The following is a 12,076-nucleotide window of genomic DNA, read 5'->3' as shown; positions in this document are numbered from 1 at the left end:
TGAGTGTGGGGACTGGATGTCCTTCCACAGCATCACCTCGATCAAATCTCTTTCCACCCCTAAGACAACCAGTGTCCTACCAAACCCCTCCTTTTACCTTCACCCTGTAGTAATGATCCAGGAAAAATCTGCAAAGCCACTCTTGCCTTTCAGGGCTGAAGGCAGGTCTGGCCAAGCCTGTCAGGGAGGGATCTGGGCCTTTGTAACAGCTCTGTTTGGTTTCTCATGGAGCAGAACCCTCCAAAAAGCTGGAAATATGGGATGGGAAATTATTGCAAGCAAGAAATGATCCCAAACTGGCCGCCCTCCCCATCAGTGGGTCCTGGTGTGGTGGGGTGCTCATGTCAGCCTTCCTTTCTGCCTTGAACTGATACATAAACACAGCGATTGCACAGAGAAACAGAGGTGCAGGGGCTCCTGTTTTTACAGACCAGATAGAAATTGTTTCTAGCTTATTTTTATTTAATTGTTGTTTCTCTCACCAGACACCCAGGTCTGTTTTATCCCACAATTACAAGCCTGTAGCAAGAATCCATGGCGTGGCACGGGGCTGGGGTGTAGGAGAGCTGGTTGATTCCTGGCTGTTTTGCATCCCATGCATGCCCTCGGTCTTCACTTCACCATCTGTGATCCAGGGATGAGTCTGTCTCTCTCCCACACTTCGTATTTCTCCTTAAAGTTGGAGAAAGGGCTTTTCTTTGGCTCTGCCTGTGCAGCTCTGAGCACAGCGAGGTTCCTGGTAGGCATGTGATCCTTCCAAGTGCCATCCTGCCAGCTCAGAGTGTTTCTTCCCAGCGTGCCGGGTCCTCTGAGCTGCCCTCATCCCCACGGTCATGATGCTGCTGATGCTCACGGGTTGCTCTGTGTCTCACCCAGCCAGGGTTTCCCCTGCAGTTATTCAATCACAGCTGTGGGCCAAAATCACGCTTCAATCATCGGATTTGAAAGAAGTAATTGAAATTCTTCGTCTTCCTAATTCCTCTGGGCTTTGAAAAGCAGAGGGGGAAAAAAACCTCCAAAAGCCACTTTTATGTGTGGTCTTGTGATTTTTTTACCAGGCATTCTCAGGACAGTAAGACCCGAGTGGAGCGGGGAGCACCAGTTGAAAACCTGCAAGACTCCAGAGCAAGGGTTGGCTTCCTACATGTCTCATCCCTGAATGCAGTATCCCTGTGCTTCCTACAAAGTCTTGCTCATGTGTGGTGGGGACCTGCTTGGAATGTGTCTGGGTGAACGTGGCTTAGAAAACTAGCCAATACCAGAGCCCAGGGACCCTGTACCCAGACAGGACCTCCTTTCCCACAGTGGCCTCTGTGTTTTGCTTCAAAATAAGGTCTAAAAAACCTGTGAAGTAGCTGTTTGATGGCAGTTTTGGCCAGGGGCCAGGCTTGATCTCTGCAAGGCAGCACTTGGGGATGGTCTCCAGCGTGGGGCCTTCTGAGGGATGGCCAAGGGTGTTCAGCTGAGGAATGCAAATGTATAGCTGTGAGCAGAATGTATATTCTGCTGATTCAGGTTTTGCATGGAAAAGTTTCTCCTTTTGATGAGATTTAGATAAGTTGTTGTGTTTCCATTACGCTGGGTTTTCCTTGTCCTTGAAGTGGCCGAAAGCTGAGATGCTTCAGTTTTCACAGTGGTCTCAGTGCTTTACATTCCTCTCCCCATCATCCTGGTCATGTCCAACCTTTCATCTCACATACTTTGCATGTCTGGCTGCCTTCTTCCCCTCCTGGCCCCCTCTGAGGTTTCTGCTGTCTCAGTTTTGAGAGGCAATGTGAGTGTGAGAGCAAGTGAATGTGCAGAGCTGAGCTGGGTTGGCTTGGTGGGAACTGCAGATGTTCTGGTCAGGAACGTGGAGATGGGCCCTCTCAGGGTCTGTTACACAGATACACACTGGCAGGCTCACAGGGGCTGACCACCCTCAAGTACCTCTTGCTCTGGTATCTTTAATATTTTCCATGCTCTATGCACTGAAGTGTTTGTTCTTTCTGAATCCCGTGGCATGCAGGAGGATGGTTTCCGGGCATCCGTGCAAAGACCTTGCAGAAGTCCTTTTTTTGAGTGGTTCTCAAAAGGTATCAAACCTAGAGAGGACACTGAGATAACCCTGGTGCTCATGTAGCTCTGTGCACCCTCACCCCACTGCTGAGGCCACCCTGCTCCCCTCCTGCACTGTCCCTGGGCCTCCTCATCTTCACCATCTTGAAGCAAACCCATCAGAGCTGGTGGAGTTGCCACTGTGTTTGTTTTCAGCACGTTAAGCAGCAGGCCCTGCCTGGGTGCTCGAGCGTCACCATTTCTCACTTGTGCTGTGGCAAAAGCAGGGGCAAATCCTGAAACAGGTGCTTTCTGCGACACAACTACACACCTGCCCTGACAGCAGCAGCATCACTGAAAATCAGGAGTTTTGATGCACAGGAATTGACTTGGGGGTGTTTTGTGGCAGATTGGCATTTGTGCAGCCATTTGTCCTTGCACCCAGCGAGCACAGAAGCCCCTGGGGTGATTTTACAGGAGCTGCAAGTGATGACTGCCCTGCTTGGGTCTCTGTTCCCTCCCTGGTGGGCAGCACAGTGCCCCACAGCCTCCTGCTGCCGCAGCTGATGTGCAGGTGGGATTCGCATCCTTGGGTGAGCATCTCCACTGCCATGGGAGCTTTGGCCACTTCTCTGCCAAGCTGGCATCACCTTTATGCTTCAGCACCCTCCCAGAGAAGAGTGGCTGGCAGAGGTGGCAGTGTGGGGACAAGTGCATCACACTCCCTGCCAGGCGTCTGAAACAGCCCAAAATCTGCAGGGACCAAAATCTCCTTGTCCCATCACAAAACCCACCAGCAGTAGTGAGATAGAGCTGCTCTCCCTCATCTTCCTCTGTGCACCTGGGGATGAGGGAACCCCCCAGTGCTCCCCCAGGAGCAGAAGGGCTCCTGCCTGCCCGTGTTCCCTGCAGAGGAGGCAGCATCCCTCTCCCTGGCACGGCAGAGCGGCGAGCGAGCGCCTGCGGCCGTGGCCTGCCCTTGTAGGGTAATCTCTGTGTGGAGCTACCTTGGCTGGGCGCTGGCAGAGGAATGTGTCCCCAGGGGCCAAGTCGCTCCCTTGAGCTGTGGGATGCTCTGCAGGAGAGCAGTGCTGCACCTTTCAGTGCTGGAGTCTCCACACAGGATTTTCCAGCTCTGCTGCCTTGCTCTTTGGTTTTATTTCCCCCTCTCTCCTGTTTTATTATGTTGGTGTGTCATGCTTTAGAAATGGAAGAGCAGAGGGAAGCTGACAGCGCTGCTGCCCTGGGATGGGAAAGGGATTTCCTTTTTGGTTTTCTCCTGGGGTTTGGGCTCTTGGATGAAGCTTGGGGTGCCCTGGTGTGATGGATGAGATGTGCAGTTTTCAGAGCTACAAGGGCTGTGGTGTTTCCTTTGGTGGAGGAGGTGATCCAGGCTGGCAGCTGGAGTCTGCATCCCTCCAGCAGCACATTTTACAGGAACCTGTTAAGAGGAAAGTCAAAAGCAATAAGGAAAAACCTCCTCAAAAGCCTTGGCTGTGCTGGGGGGAGCAGATCTTGCAGAAGCTGAACTTGCATTGTTCAGCTGCTGGTTTGCAGGTGTTGGAGGGCTGTAAATCCCCCTAGGAGGTTTGGTGTGAGGCAGGATCCAGATGGATCATCACTGCTCCATCATTCATCATTCCTGCAAACAGGTCCTGCATCCCCCCTGCTCCTGCCACCAGTGTGAGGGGAGGACAGACAGACACTGGCATGCAGGACCTGCATCCTCCTAAAGCTGAGTGGGAGCCAGACCCTCGGCTGTTGCAGGGCTCATGGAAACACCTGACTCGCTCTGTGCCAGGATTGGGTTATTTAGAGGCCTGAGAGTAGCATTTTGAAGAGCAAACACTGCAGCCATGTCCCTTCCCTGTGCCTGTCTGCCCCATGCCATGGCTTCCTCCCTGTTTGCACAACCACAGGGCAATGTGTTTAGGGGAAGTGCCATGGCTGGTGAATAACCACTGGTGTGTCACCTGGTGGGGACTGTTGGCTGCTGGAGCTGCTGAAGGGACACCCCTGAAATGGGGAGGAGATGAATTTTGATTATTGCACTGAGATTTAATACAGTACAGTCACCAGCATCCCTGCTGTGCACCAAGCCCGCGGTGTGGGGGTTATCTGGAGGTGTGGGGGTTATCCAGAGGGATGCTGCCATTGCAACAAGCCATTTTATCTTGGGACAGCTGGGCTGGGCTCTCCAGCCAGCACTGCAAAAAGTTTTGGCAGAAGTTGCAAAAAGGCTTTTTCCCTCTCTCTCCCCTGTTATTTATTAATTCCCCTGGAAGCTTGTCGGCACCAGGGTTGGCAGCGGGCGCGGAGCTCGCGGGTAACCCCGGGCAGGACCCCTATTTATCAAGAGCACAGTAACAGCAGTCCCCTGTGAGATGTGTTTGGTGATATGTGCAGTGATGAAAGAGAGAGAAATGCAGCTGAAAGATTCCTGATAAGTGATTTCTTAGGAAGTGCTGCTTGTGAGTGGGTTTTTTTAAGAAATAAAACCTGTTTCTGGGCAGAGTGAGCTGCCCCAGGCTGGAGGGCAGCTGCTGCCTCGGGGGGTCAGGGACACTCCTGTCAACTGCTTGAAAATTGAGGATCTGGTTGATGTGAATCAAGCTCTGGCAGGGATTTTGAGGCTGCTCACATTGAGTTCAAGCTGGATACTGTAGCTTTCCTTCAGGCCATGTGTTGCCTGTTACTTTCCCTGTCCTACCCCATCCATCTGGAGGGAGGGAGAAGGGAGGAGGGTGGCCCTGGGGCTAGAACAGTGGCTGTGATGAGTAGATTGATCCTTGCTCATTGTTCTGGAGGTAAATATATGTGCACTGTGTGTAAGTGGTGTCAGCCCAAGGAGCAGCATCCACAGATCTGGCTGTGGCAGGGACGGCTGATGGGATGCAGTGACTTTCCTTTCCCTCTGAGTCACTGCCTTTCCAGGGTGATGCCTCATTAGGAGCAGTAGCAAGGCATCCTGCCTGTTCATCTTCCCACCATTCTTGTGCCTGTATGGCTCCACCTCATCCCTTTTCCTGCCTCCTGCAGGCTGAGTGTGCCAAGCCCTTCCTCACCCAGGGACCAGCATCCTCCTCCTCCTGACGCAGCCTGAGCTGCCGTGGCTGCAGTAGGACCAGCTCTGTGCAGATAGGATCCCAGGTCCCCTTTTGGGATCAACCAAGAGCAGCCACTCTTGATAACAAAAACAGGGGGCTGGTTTGCTTTGAACCCTCACCAATACTTTTCCTTCTCTTTTTTTTTTTTGCTTCGTTTCAGGAGAAGAGGACAAGAAATGAATGACACAAAGGCAACACTCTGAACTAAAGGATCCCTAACTTGTAACTCGGACTGAAGTCTTGCATGTGTGACCATCACTAGAAGCCAGCAGGACATGCATGTGTCCGACTATCAGACAAATGCGGGTGAATCGTCGAAAAGAAAAATACTGATTTTGTTTTGTTTCGTAGCTTTCTTTTTCCTGTACATACGAGTGCAATTACTGGACAGCTGGCGTTGGGTTTGGGGATGGAGCTGTGTGGACCTGGGTCGTTGCAACGCGGTTCCTTGGGGATTTGTTCCTGCCAAATTTGAGATCCTCTTTCCAATTTTCACCCTCGCCGGGTGAGCTCAGGCAGGGCATCCTCCACGAAGGGGGCCAGTCGGGATTTTGGGTGACATACCGAGTGCAGATGGGAGGCTGCATTCCCCAAGGGGATGGGGTGAACGAGGGCAGCTTCTGGGGCCAGGAAGGGCTTGGCAGTGGGTGAGGGCAGGGAGAGAGGAGAGGGGGTCGTGTGTTGGGGTCTCTGACCCTTGATGATTTCATCACTGCTGCTCTGCTGGCCACTCCAGTGGCCACAGCATCTGGGAATACCTTCAGAGTGTGCCTGACAGTGGTGTGGATCTCACAGATGTGTGTTTGTACATTGAGATCAGGTGACTGTGGTGGAAGGCAAAGTTCTCCCTATTTATCGTACTGTCCTGTTTGATCCCTGCGTTGTGGAAAGCCCAGCACCTTCTCAGGCTCATCCAGCACCAAAGCATGACGTAGCCTTGTCTGTCCTTCTCCATCCCACATCTTCTTACATCCCATCTGCACTATATGAACCACCCTCCTCCTCGTAGGGACAGCCATGTAAAGCAAAGCATGGGGACACCCACCTTTGCATTCCTCATGTCCACCACTCCCTCCTGGTCACACTTTCATCCCTCAGTGGATTTTTAACTACTTCCCTAGCAGGAGTAGAGCTTAAATCTTTGGGAGCATGTCCATGACTTTGTGTCCTCTGCTTTGGAGAACGTCGCTGTCTTGCACAGGGCATCCTTGCCAAGGGATCAAGATGGGAATGAATGTATGCTTGTACATAACGTGGTCTTTCTCCATGGGTGGTGTTTGTTGTGGCATCCCTTTTTGTAAGGCACCAAGTTTATTTTGCCCTCTTGGGATTTTTCCGCAGCAGGAGCGAGACAGGCTGCATTGAGGGTTGGTAGATCAGGAGTGGGTTTGGGATCCAGTAAATTGATCTGTCTCCATCAAACCACATCAGCTGAGAAGCTGAGAGTGAGTGGCTTCTTCTCCTGCTCTCCAAATCCTCCCTCCTGTTTTCCTCGTGGTCCCCTATGATCCATCCTGATAATATTTAACTAGCCAGAGCCTGTATCTTTCCTTTCTCTTACATTCCAGCAACAGCACTAGAGCCAGGGTTTGGGGTAGCATTTTGCTCCTTGGCTGTTGGGTTTTTTCTTCTACTTTTTGCTTCTTAAAAGCTTCCAGTGCTTTTCTGTTTCACCTGGGCAAGAGCTAATCTTCTTCTGTACAGTAGGTGCCAAATATCATCCCTCCTTTCTTTTCTCCATCACCAGCATTGAAGATGAGCAGAGCCCCCAGACCAATGGGAATGTACAGAATTGTTATACTACTGAGCTGATTTATTGTACAGAAAACCTTGCATGAAATGTTGTTACTGTATTTAATATATAATGTATTCAAGGAATTTTAATATGGAGCTCTTTAAAAAGATCTTTATAGATACTCTGTGGTTAGAAGATTGTTGCTGATTTTTTTTTAAATCTTATTATACTTTGTCTTGAAGAAGTTTTATTTTTCAAATGTGTTCTGTCTAATTGATTTAATCAGTTGATCCCATGGGACAACCAGTTCCTCTTCAAAGATTTTCACCGTGGATGAGGTTCACCCTGGTGCAGAGGACCAGGGCATGACCCAGGTACTGCTCAAGCCTTCAAGATAAGGCTTCAGTAAGACTAATGCTGTAGACGTGTGATTTGCCTTTCCCTAAAAGGGTGGATTTCACCTTATTTTAGTACACAATAGAATTGTTTAGGTTGGAAAAGATGTCCAAGATGACTGAGTCCAGTTCTATCTCTCTGTGCAGAAAAATAACCAGTGGGAATTTAATCCAGTACCAGCTCGAGGACATCAGAGGAAACAGCTTCTGTGTTTCCCTGAGGCTGAAAACCAGTTTGGGAGAGTCTGGTCTGGATTCAGAGGCCAGACTGGATTCAGAGCATCCCAGCCCTATTGGGAGGGTCCAGCAAAGCTTTCGGCTCCCCGATGGCATCTCCCTGGGACATTGTGCCTGCAGGAACCTGCTTGGCCCATCCATTGCACCTCCTGAGTTAACAGTGTTTTCTCTGGACTTGAGGTGTGCTGGGGGATTATTAATTTTGTCCAAATTTGTGTATGTGTGTGTGTGGAGGAGTTCCTGGTGTAAAAGCCTGGGCAGGGTCAGTCTGTTCATGCAGTCGTTGGGTCGCAGTTGTGAGTCACCAAACCCTGAGCCTTCATGGGCAACAAACCAGAGCTGGGTCCCAGCCAAAGGCTTTTTCTTTCCAGCAGCAACAAATTCAGTTTGGTTTCTATTATGAGCCTTCACATCTACCTAGAAAATAGCACAGGTAACCTGCAGGAGTCCCCCTTGCTAGGAGGGACCATTTTGTCACATCATTTCCCTTTCTGAATGGCTGAGCACATCTCTCTTCCCCCCATCCTTTAATTACTTGGAATACAGGTTTCACTCCATTCTCTTTGATTACAGAGGCTTATACTTCAAATATCTTAATGATGTAGAAAAATATCCAGAGATGTAATTAGTTTTTCTTTTATTCTTCAGTGAAGGGTCAGGATAAATCACAGAGTAGTTATTTATTGCATGTGTGCCACCAGCAGCCTGCTGGGCTGGACCATGTTCTTGTGGAAACATGGAGATCCTAAAGCCAAGACCATCACTTCGGGATCAGGTCTTGGGTCTTACCAAGGCATCTAAACGTGCAATACAAGGGAGATGGGCTCTGGGTGGCTGCTTTGCCCAGGAGTTTGTTAAAAAAAGCAGCTTGGGGGCAAACCTCTGGGCTCCTTGCTTTTTTTGGCAACAGAGTTTAGGAATTATTTCCTTTTTAGTTTTATTTTGATGGTGCTGCCTGGCATATTCGAAGGCTTTAAATAAAACTGAGGTCTTTCCAGCAAGACCTTTAACGTCGGTGGGCTGCTGCGGCAGATCCTCCACGAGGTGCAGGGCATAGGATGTGCTGGGGTGGCAGCATGGGATTATCCATGAGCACTTTATACTCCTTCCTCAGGGGCCAAGCACCGTGCTGAGGTACAGCCAAGGTGGGAGGACAGTGTCCCGTGTCCCTGGGGCAAACACCCAGCGGATCAGCTTTGGGCAGCAGCTGTGGAAAGTCTTTTGTACTGTTTTGGGATGTTGTGTCATTGTGGGTAGTTGCTGGGTCAGCTCTTCCCCCTGTGGTGTGTGATCCCGTGGGGAGGCAGGTTGGAAAAGGAAAAAGAGGAAAGCAGTGCATCCTGTGTTTTATTTGTGTTGTGTGGCCGCCGTAGGGCTCAGGGCATGGATGAGGTTTGGGATTTGTGTGTTTGAGGCTTTGGCATTGGGAAGATGACATGTGTGTGTTTCTGATGCCAAGGCTGGATGGTACCACCAGGCTCTGGAGAGGTCAGCTGGAGGGACAGGCTCTACTGGAGGGGACTTTGTTCCTGTAAAAACATCAAACCTGGGATGGAACCGGAGTTTCTGCTCACGGTGTGGATGGCAGAAGTAGCTGGAGGAGCAATAGGAAAACTCAACATTAATTTTTGTTTCTTCTTTTGTACATCAGGTTGATAGTGCTGCTCCCCAGACAGGGTCCTGCTCCACCAAAACTCCTCAAATAATTGCTGTACAGGGGCTCAGGCTGGGAGATGTTCATGGGGTTGTGACCTTGGCATCACATCAGGAGTGACGTGATGCCAAGGTCACAGACCAGAGTCCCCAGTACCAACTCCTAAGACTTATTGTGATTTTTGGACCATACCTGCCATGGCCACCACCTTCTATAAATGATGCCAGAGATTCAGGCCCACTTGAGTTGGTTTTTTCCCCCAGGTCTGCAGTGGCATTTTCTGTCAGGGGAAACAGTGTGGACTCAGGTTTTTGGGACCAAGGAGAAGGCTTCACCCCGTGCAGAGCTTGCATGGCAAGGTTAGGGTTAGGGTTTGGAGGGCTGCAGTGAGGAAAGGGAAACACAGAGTGAATTATGCTCCCTGGACCTCTCCTCCTGGTGCCATTCAGCTTTTGGTGTGGGTGGGGCATTAAATGAGCCAAAATCTGTGTGTGCCTGGAGTGATGGGGCCGTGGGTACCTCAGGGGGCAGATCAGTCCAGGCACTTGGGACCAAGAGGAGAGTGACCACTGAGCTGCCAGGGGGTGCCCTCAGTGGCTTGAGTCTGGGAATATGGTGATTATTTTTTATATGAGATACCTGAACAGCCAAATCTAGAAATCTCTGAGTTCGTGCTCTGTAGCAAAAGATAAATCATTATAACTTGGGGGGAGGGGGTGGGAGGGTGTTAACTGAGGGACAGATCTGAAAGAAATGAGGTTTCCTATTTTATTATACGAGAGATATTTTTCCACTAAATTACCGCTTCCTAAATCGTGTCCTTTGTCTGACTGTAAATAGCCAGGTGTGCCGGGAAGACGTGGGAAGGCTCCTTGTGGTCAAATCCATACAATCCACTCTGTTCACACAATATTGGGCTGATTCGTTTTATACTTAGAAAATTACAGAAATAAAAGCGATTTTACTGGATGACTCTTGGGTTTTTGTCTACTTGCTGTTGTTGTTGGGGTTTTTTTTTGCTTTTCTTGTCCTGTTTGTGGCTAATTCGGGGGACATTTGGGAGCCCATGGAGCTGTATGGGAGTGCCTGAGGGCATTTTTCGTCCGTAAAAGGAGTTGTGCTCACCAGATCAGGATTTCTTGTGGGTTTTCAGAGGAGCCAAACTAGAAATGGAGCTGAGCTTGTGCCTGGCATGGGATAACAAAGGCAAAATGAACAGAGTGGCATGATGTGACTGTTGGGAATTTTTTAATTTGCTCTTGGGGTACAAGAATACAAATAACAGTGCTAATTTTGACTGTGTCCAGAATAGTCATCACCTTATCACCCCCAGCTGAGAGGGGAGGATTAAATAAGCCCTGCAATGACCTCCACAAGAAATAATTATGAAATAAATGGTAATTAAGTAACTTGGCCTCCTCTGGGAGGATGCCACAGGGCTTGGGGCCGTGTGTTCCCATCTCTGCATCACCTGGAGCTCTGCCCACGGTGGTGTTTTGAGTGGAAAATCCTGATGCAGCTGTGGATCCTGTTTTGGAGCAAATCTGTGTTCATGGCAACGTCCACCCTTGGTGTGGTTTTGCTGGGATGTGGCCCCATGTGCCCCTTCCCAATGCTATGAGCAGGAGAAAGGTGCTGCCCAGGGAAAGCCAAAAGCTCTGTGACCCACAGTGGGTCACAAAGAGGCATGTGGGATACCCTGGCAAATGCTGGTTTTGGGAAAGGGCTGTTGCTTGGCCTCCTCTTTTCCAGATGTAGACCATGTTCTTTCCATTGTCAGAGCATGAGGACCACCCCTGCCATGGCTGGAGGTGACCCTCAATGGTCTCCCAGACCAGCCACCCCTGAGGGTGCAGTAGTGTCTCAGGACATGGTGGTGGAGGCAAAACCACCCCCAATTCTCCACCTGATGTTGCATCGATCCCTAGACCCCTGGGGACCATCACCACTGGGGCTATGCTTGTCTTTTGGAGCCATGATTCAGAAAACAGCAATTACCCTCCCAAAGAAACCAAACCAAGGGTCCCTGTACCCCATGGCAGTTGTCCAGCCGTCCCATGGGATGTGCATCCACACTTTCAGTGGCCACAGGGCCACTGACGCCCTTTTCCCCCAGCATCTTGGGTTCATGTTTGCTTTGGCACTGGCTAAACCACCACTGAAATATGTCCAGTTGTCACAGCAAATGGGGGTGGAAATGCCACTTCTGAGGGGTGAGCACCTCCGAAAACATCTCCCTGTGCTGGGGCGTCGCAGCATGGGACAAGCACGGAGCTGAGCCAGCCCTGCTGGGAAGGAGCGAAGAAGGGTCAAGGACAAGTTAAAATTGGAAAGAAAACTGAACATGCTGTTTTGCAGGACCTTGCTTGCTCTCATTTGCCAATTTTTTTTCCACCCTCCCCTTCCCATTGCCAGCAGGGCAGTGTCACCATCTCCTGTGCCTGGTGAGGGCAAGGGGGTCTGTGCCAGCCAAAATTGTTGGGAAGAGCCACCAGCTCTCAGGGGCTCTTCTTGGCAGCCTCACCCAGAGCAGGTCCCCTTTGCACCCGCTGTCATATTTTACATCTCCTTGCCTCTGTGTTACTCCTCCCCATCCACAGATCTGAGCGTGCTGCACATTTTTGTGCTGAAATTCAGAGCTCTGTGCTGGACTCTGCCAAGCATGAGTCCGGGTTGTGTAATGAGCTTCATCTCTTATTTTGGGTTTCCTCCCCACCCTCTCTCCCCAATAAGTTTTTGGAAAAGCTGTGTCTGAGAGCCTGGAAAGACCTGTCAGCTTTTCTGCCTTCCGCAGTTTTGTTTGTGTGGGTGGGGTTGATCCCCATGAAGAGGCTTTCAGAGCACCCTCTTTGTGCTCCAGCAGCTCCTCCATCCTCTGTGTCCATGCCCGAGCTCAAAGGAAGGATACAAT

The 12,076-nt window shown here is 50.3% G+C and overlaps 1 protein-coding gene across 2 annotated transcripts in view; it reads left to right on the top strand.

Moving 5' to 3' along the window:
* The window catches only part of ATP2A3 (ATPase sarcoplasmic/endoplasmic reticulum Ca2+ transporting 3), a 52,069-nt gene extending 41,935 nt beyond the window's left edge, over positions 1-10,134 (top strand). Inside the window, exons 21-22 of one of the 2 annotated variants that reach the window (XM_027664430.1) lie at positions 1,059-1,131; positions 5,305-10,134. In XM_027664430.1, the coding sequence (XP_027520231.1) occupies positions 1,059-1,131; positions 5,305-5,347 (116 nt within the window). In that variant the 3' untranslated portion in view covers positions 5,348-10,134. The remainder of the gene's footprint in view (positions 1-1,058; positions 1,132-5,304) is intronic. The other variant, XM_027664431.1, reaches the window with a different exon arrangement.
* Positions 10,135-12,076: the final 1,942 nt, after the last annotated feature.

This window comes from Corapipo altera, unplaced genomic scaffold (assembly GCF_003945725.1).
Source record: "Corapipo altera isolate COAL_440 unplaced genomic scaffold, ASM394572v1 181b, whole genome shotgun sequence".
Lineage (NCBI taxonomy): Eukaryota > Metazoa > Chordata > Aves > Passeriformes > Pipridae > Corapipo > Corapipo altera.
Note: the sequence above shows the minus strand (reverse complement) of the source record. Positions and strands in the feature narration are given on the sequence as shown.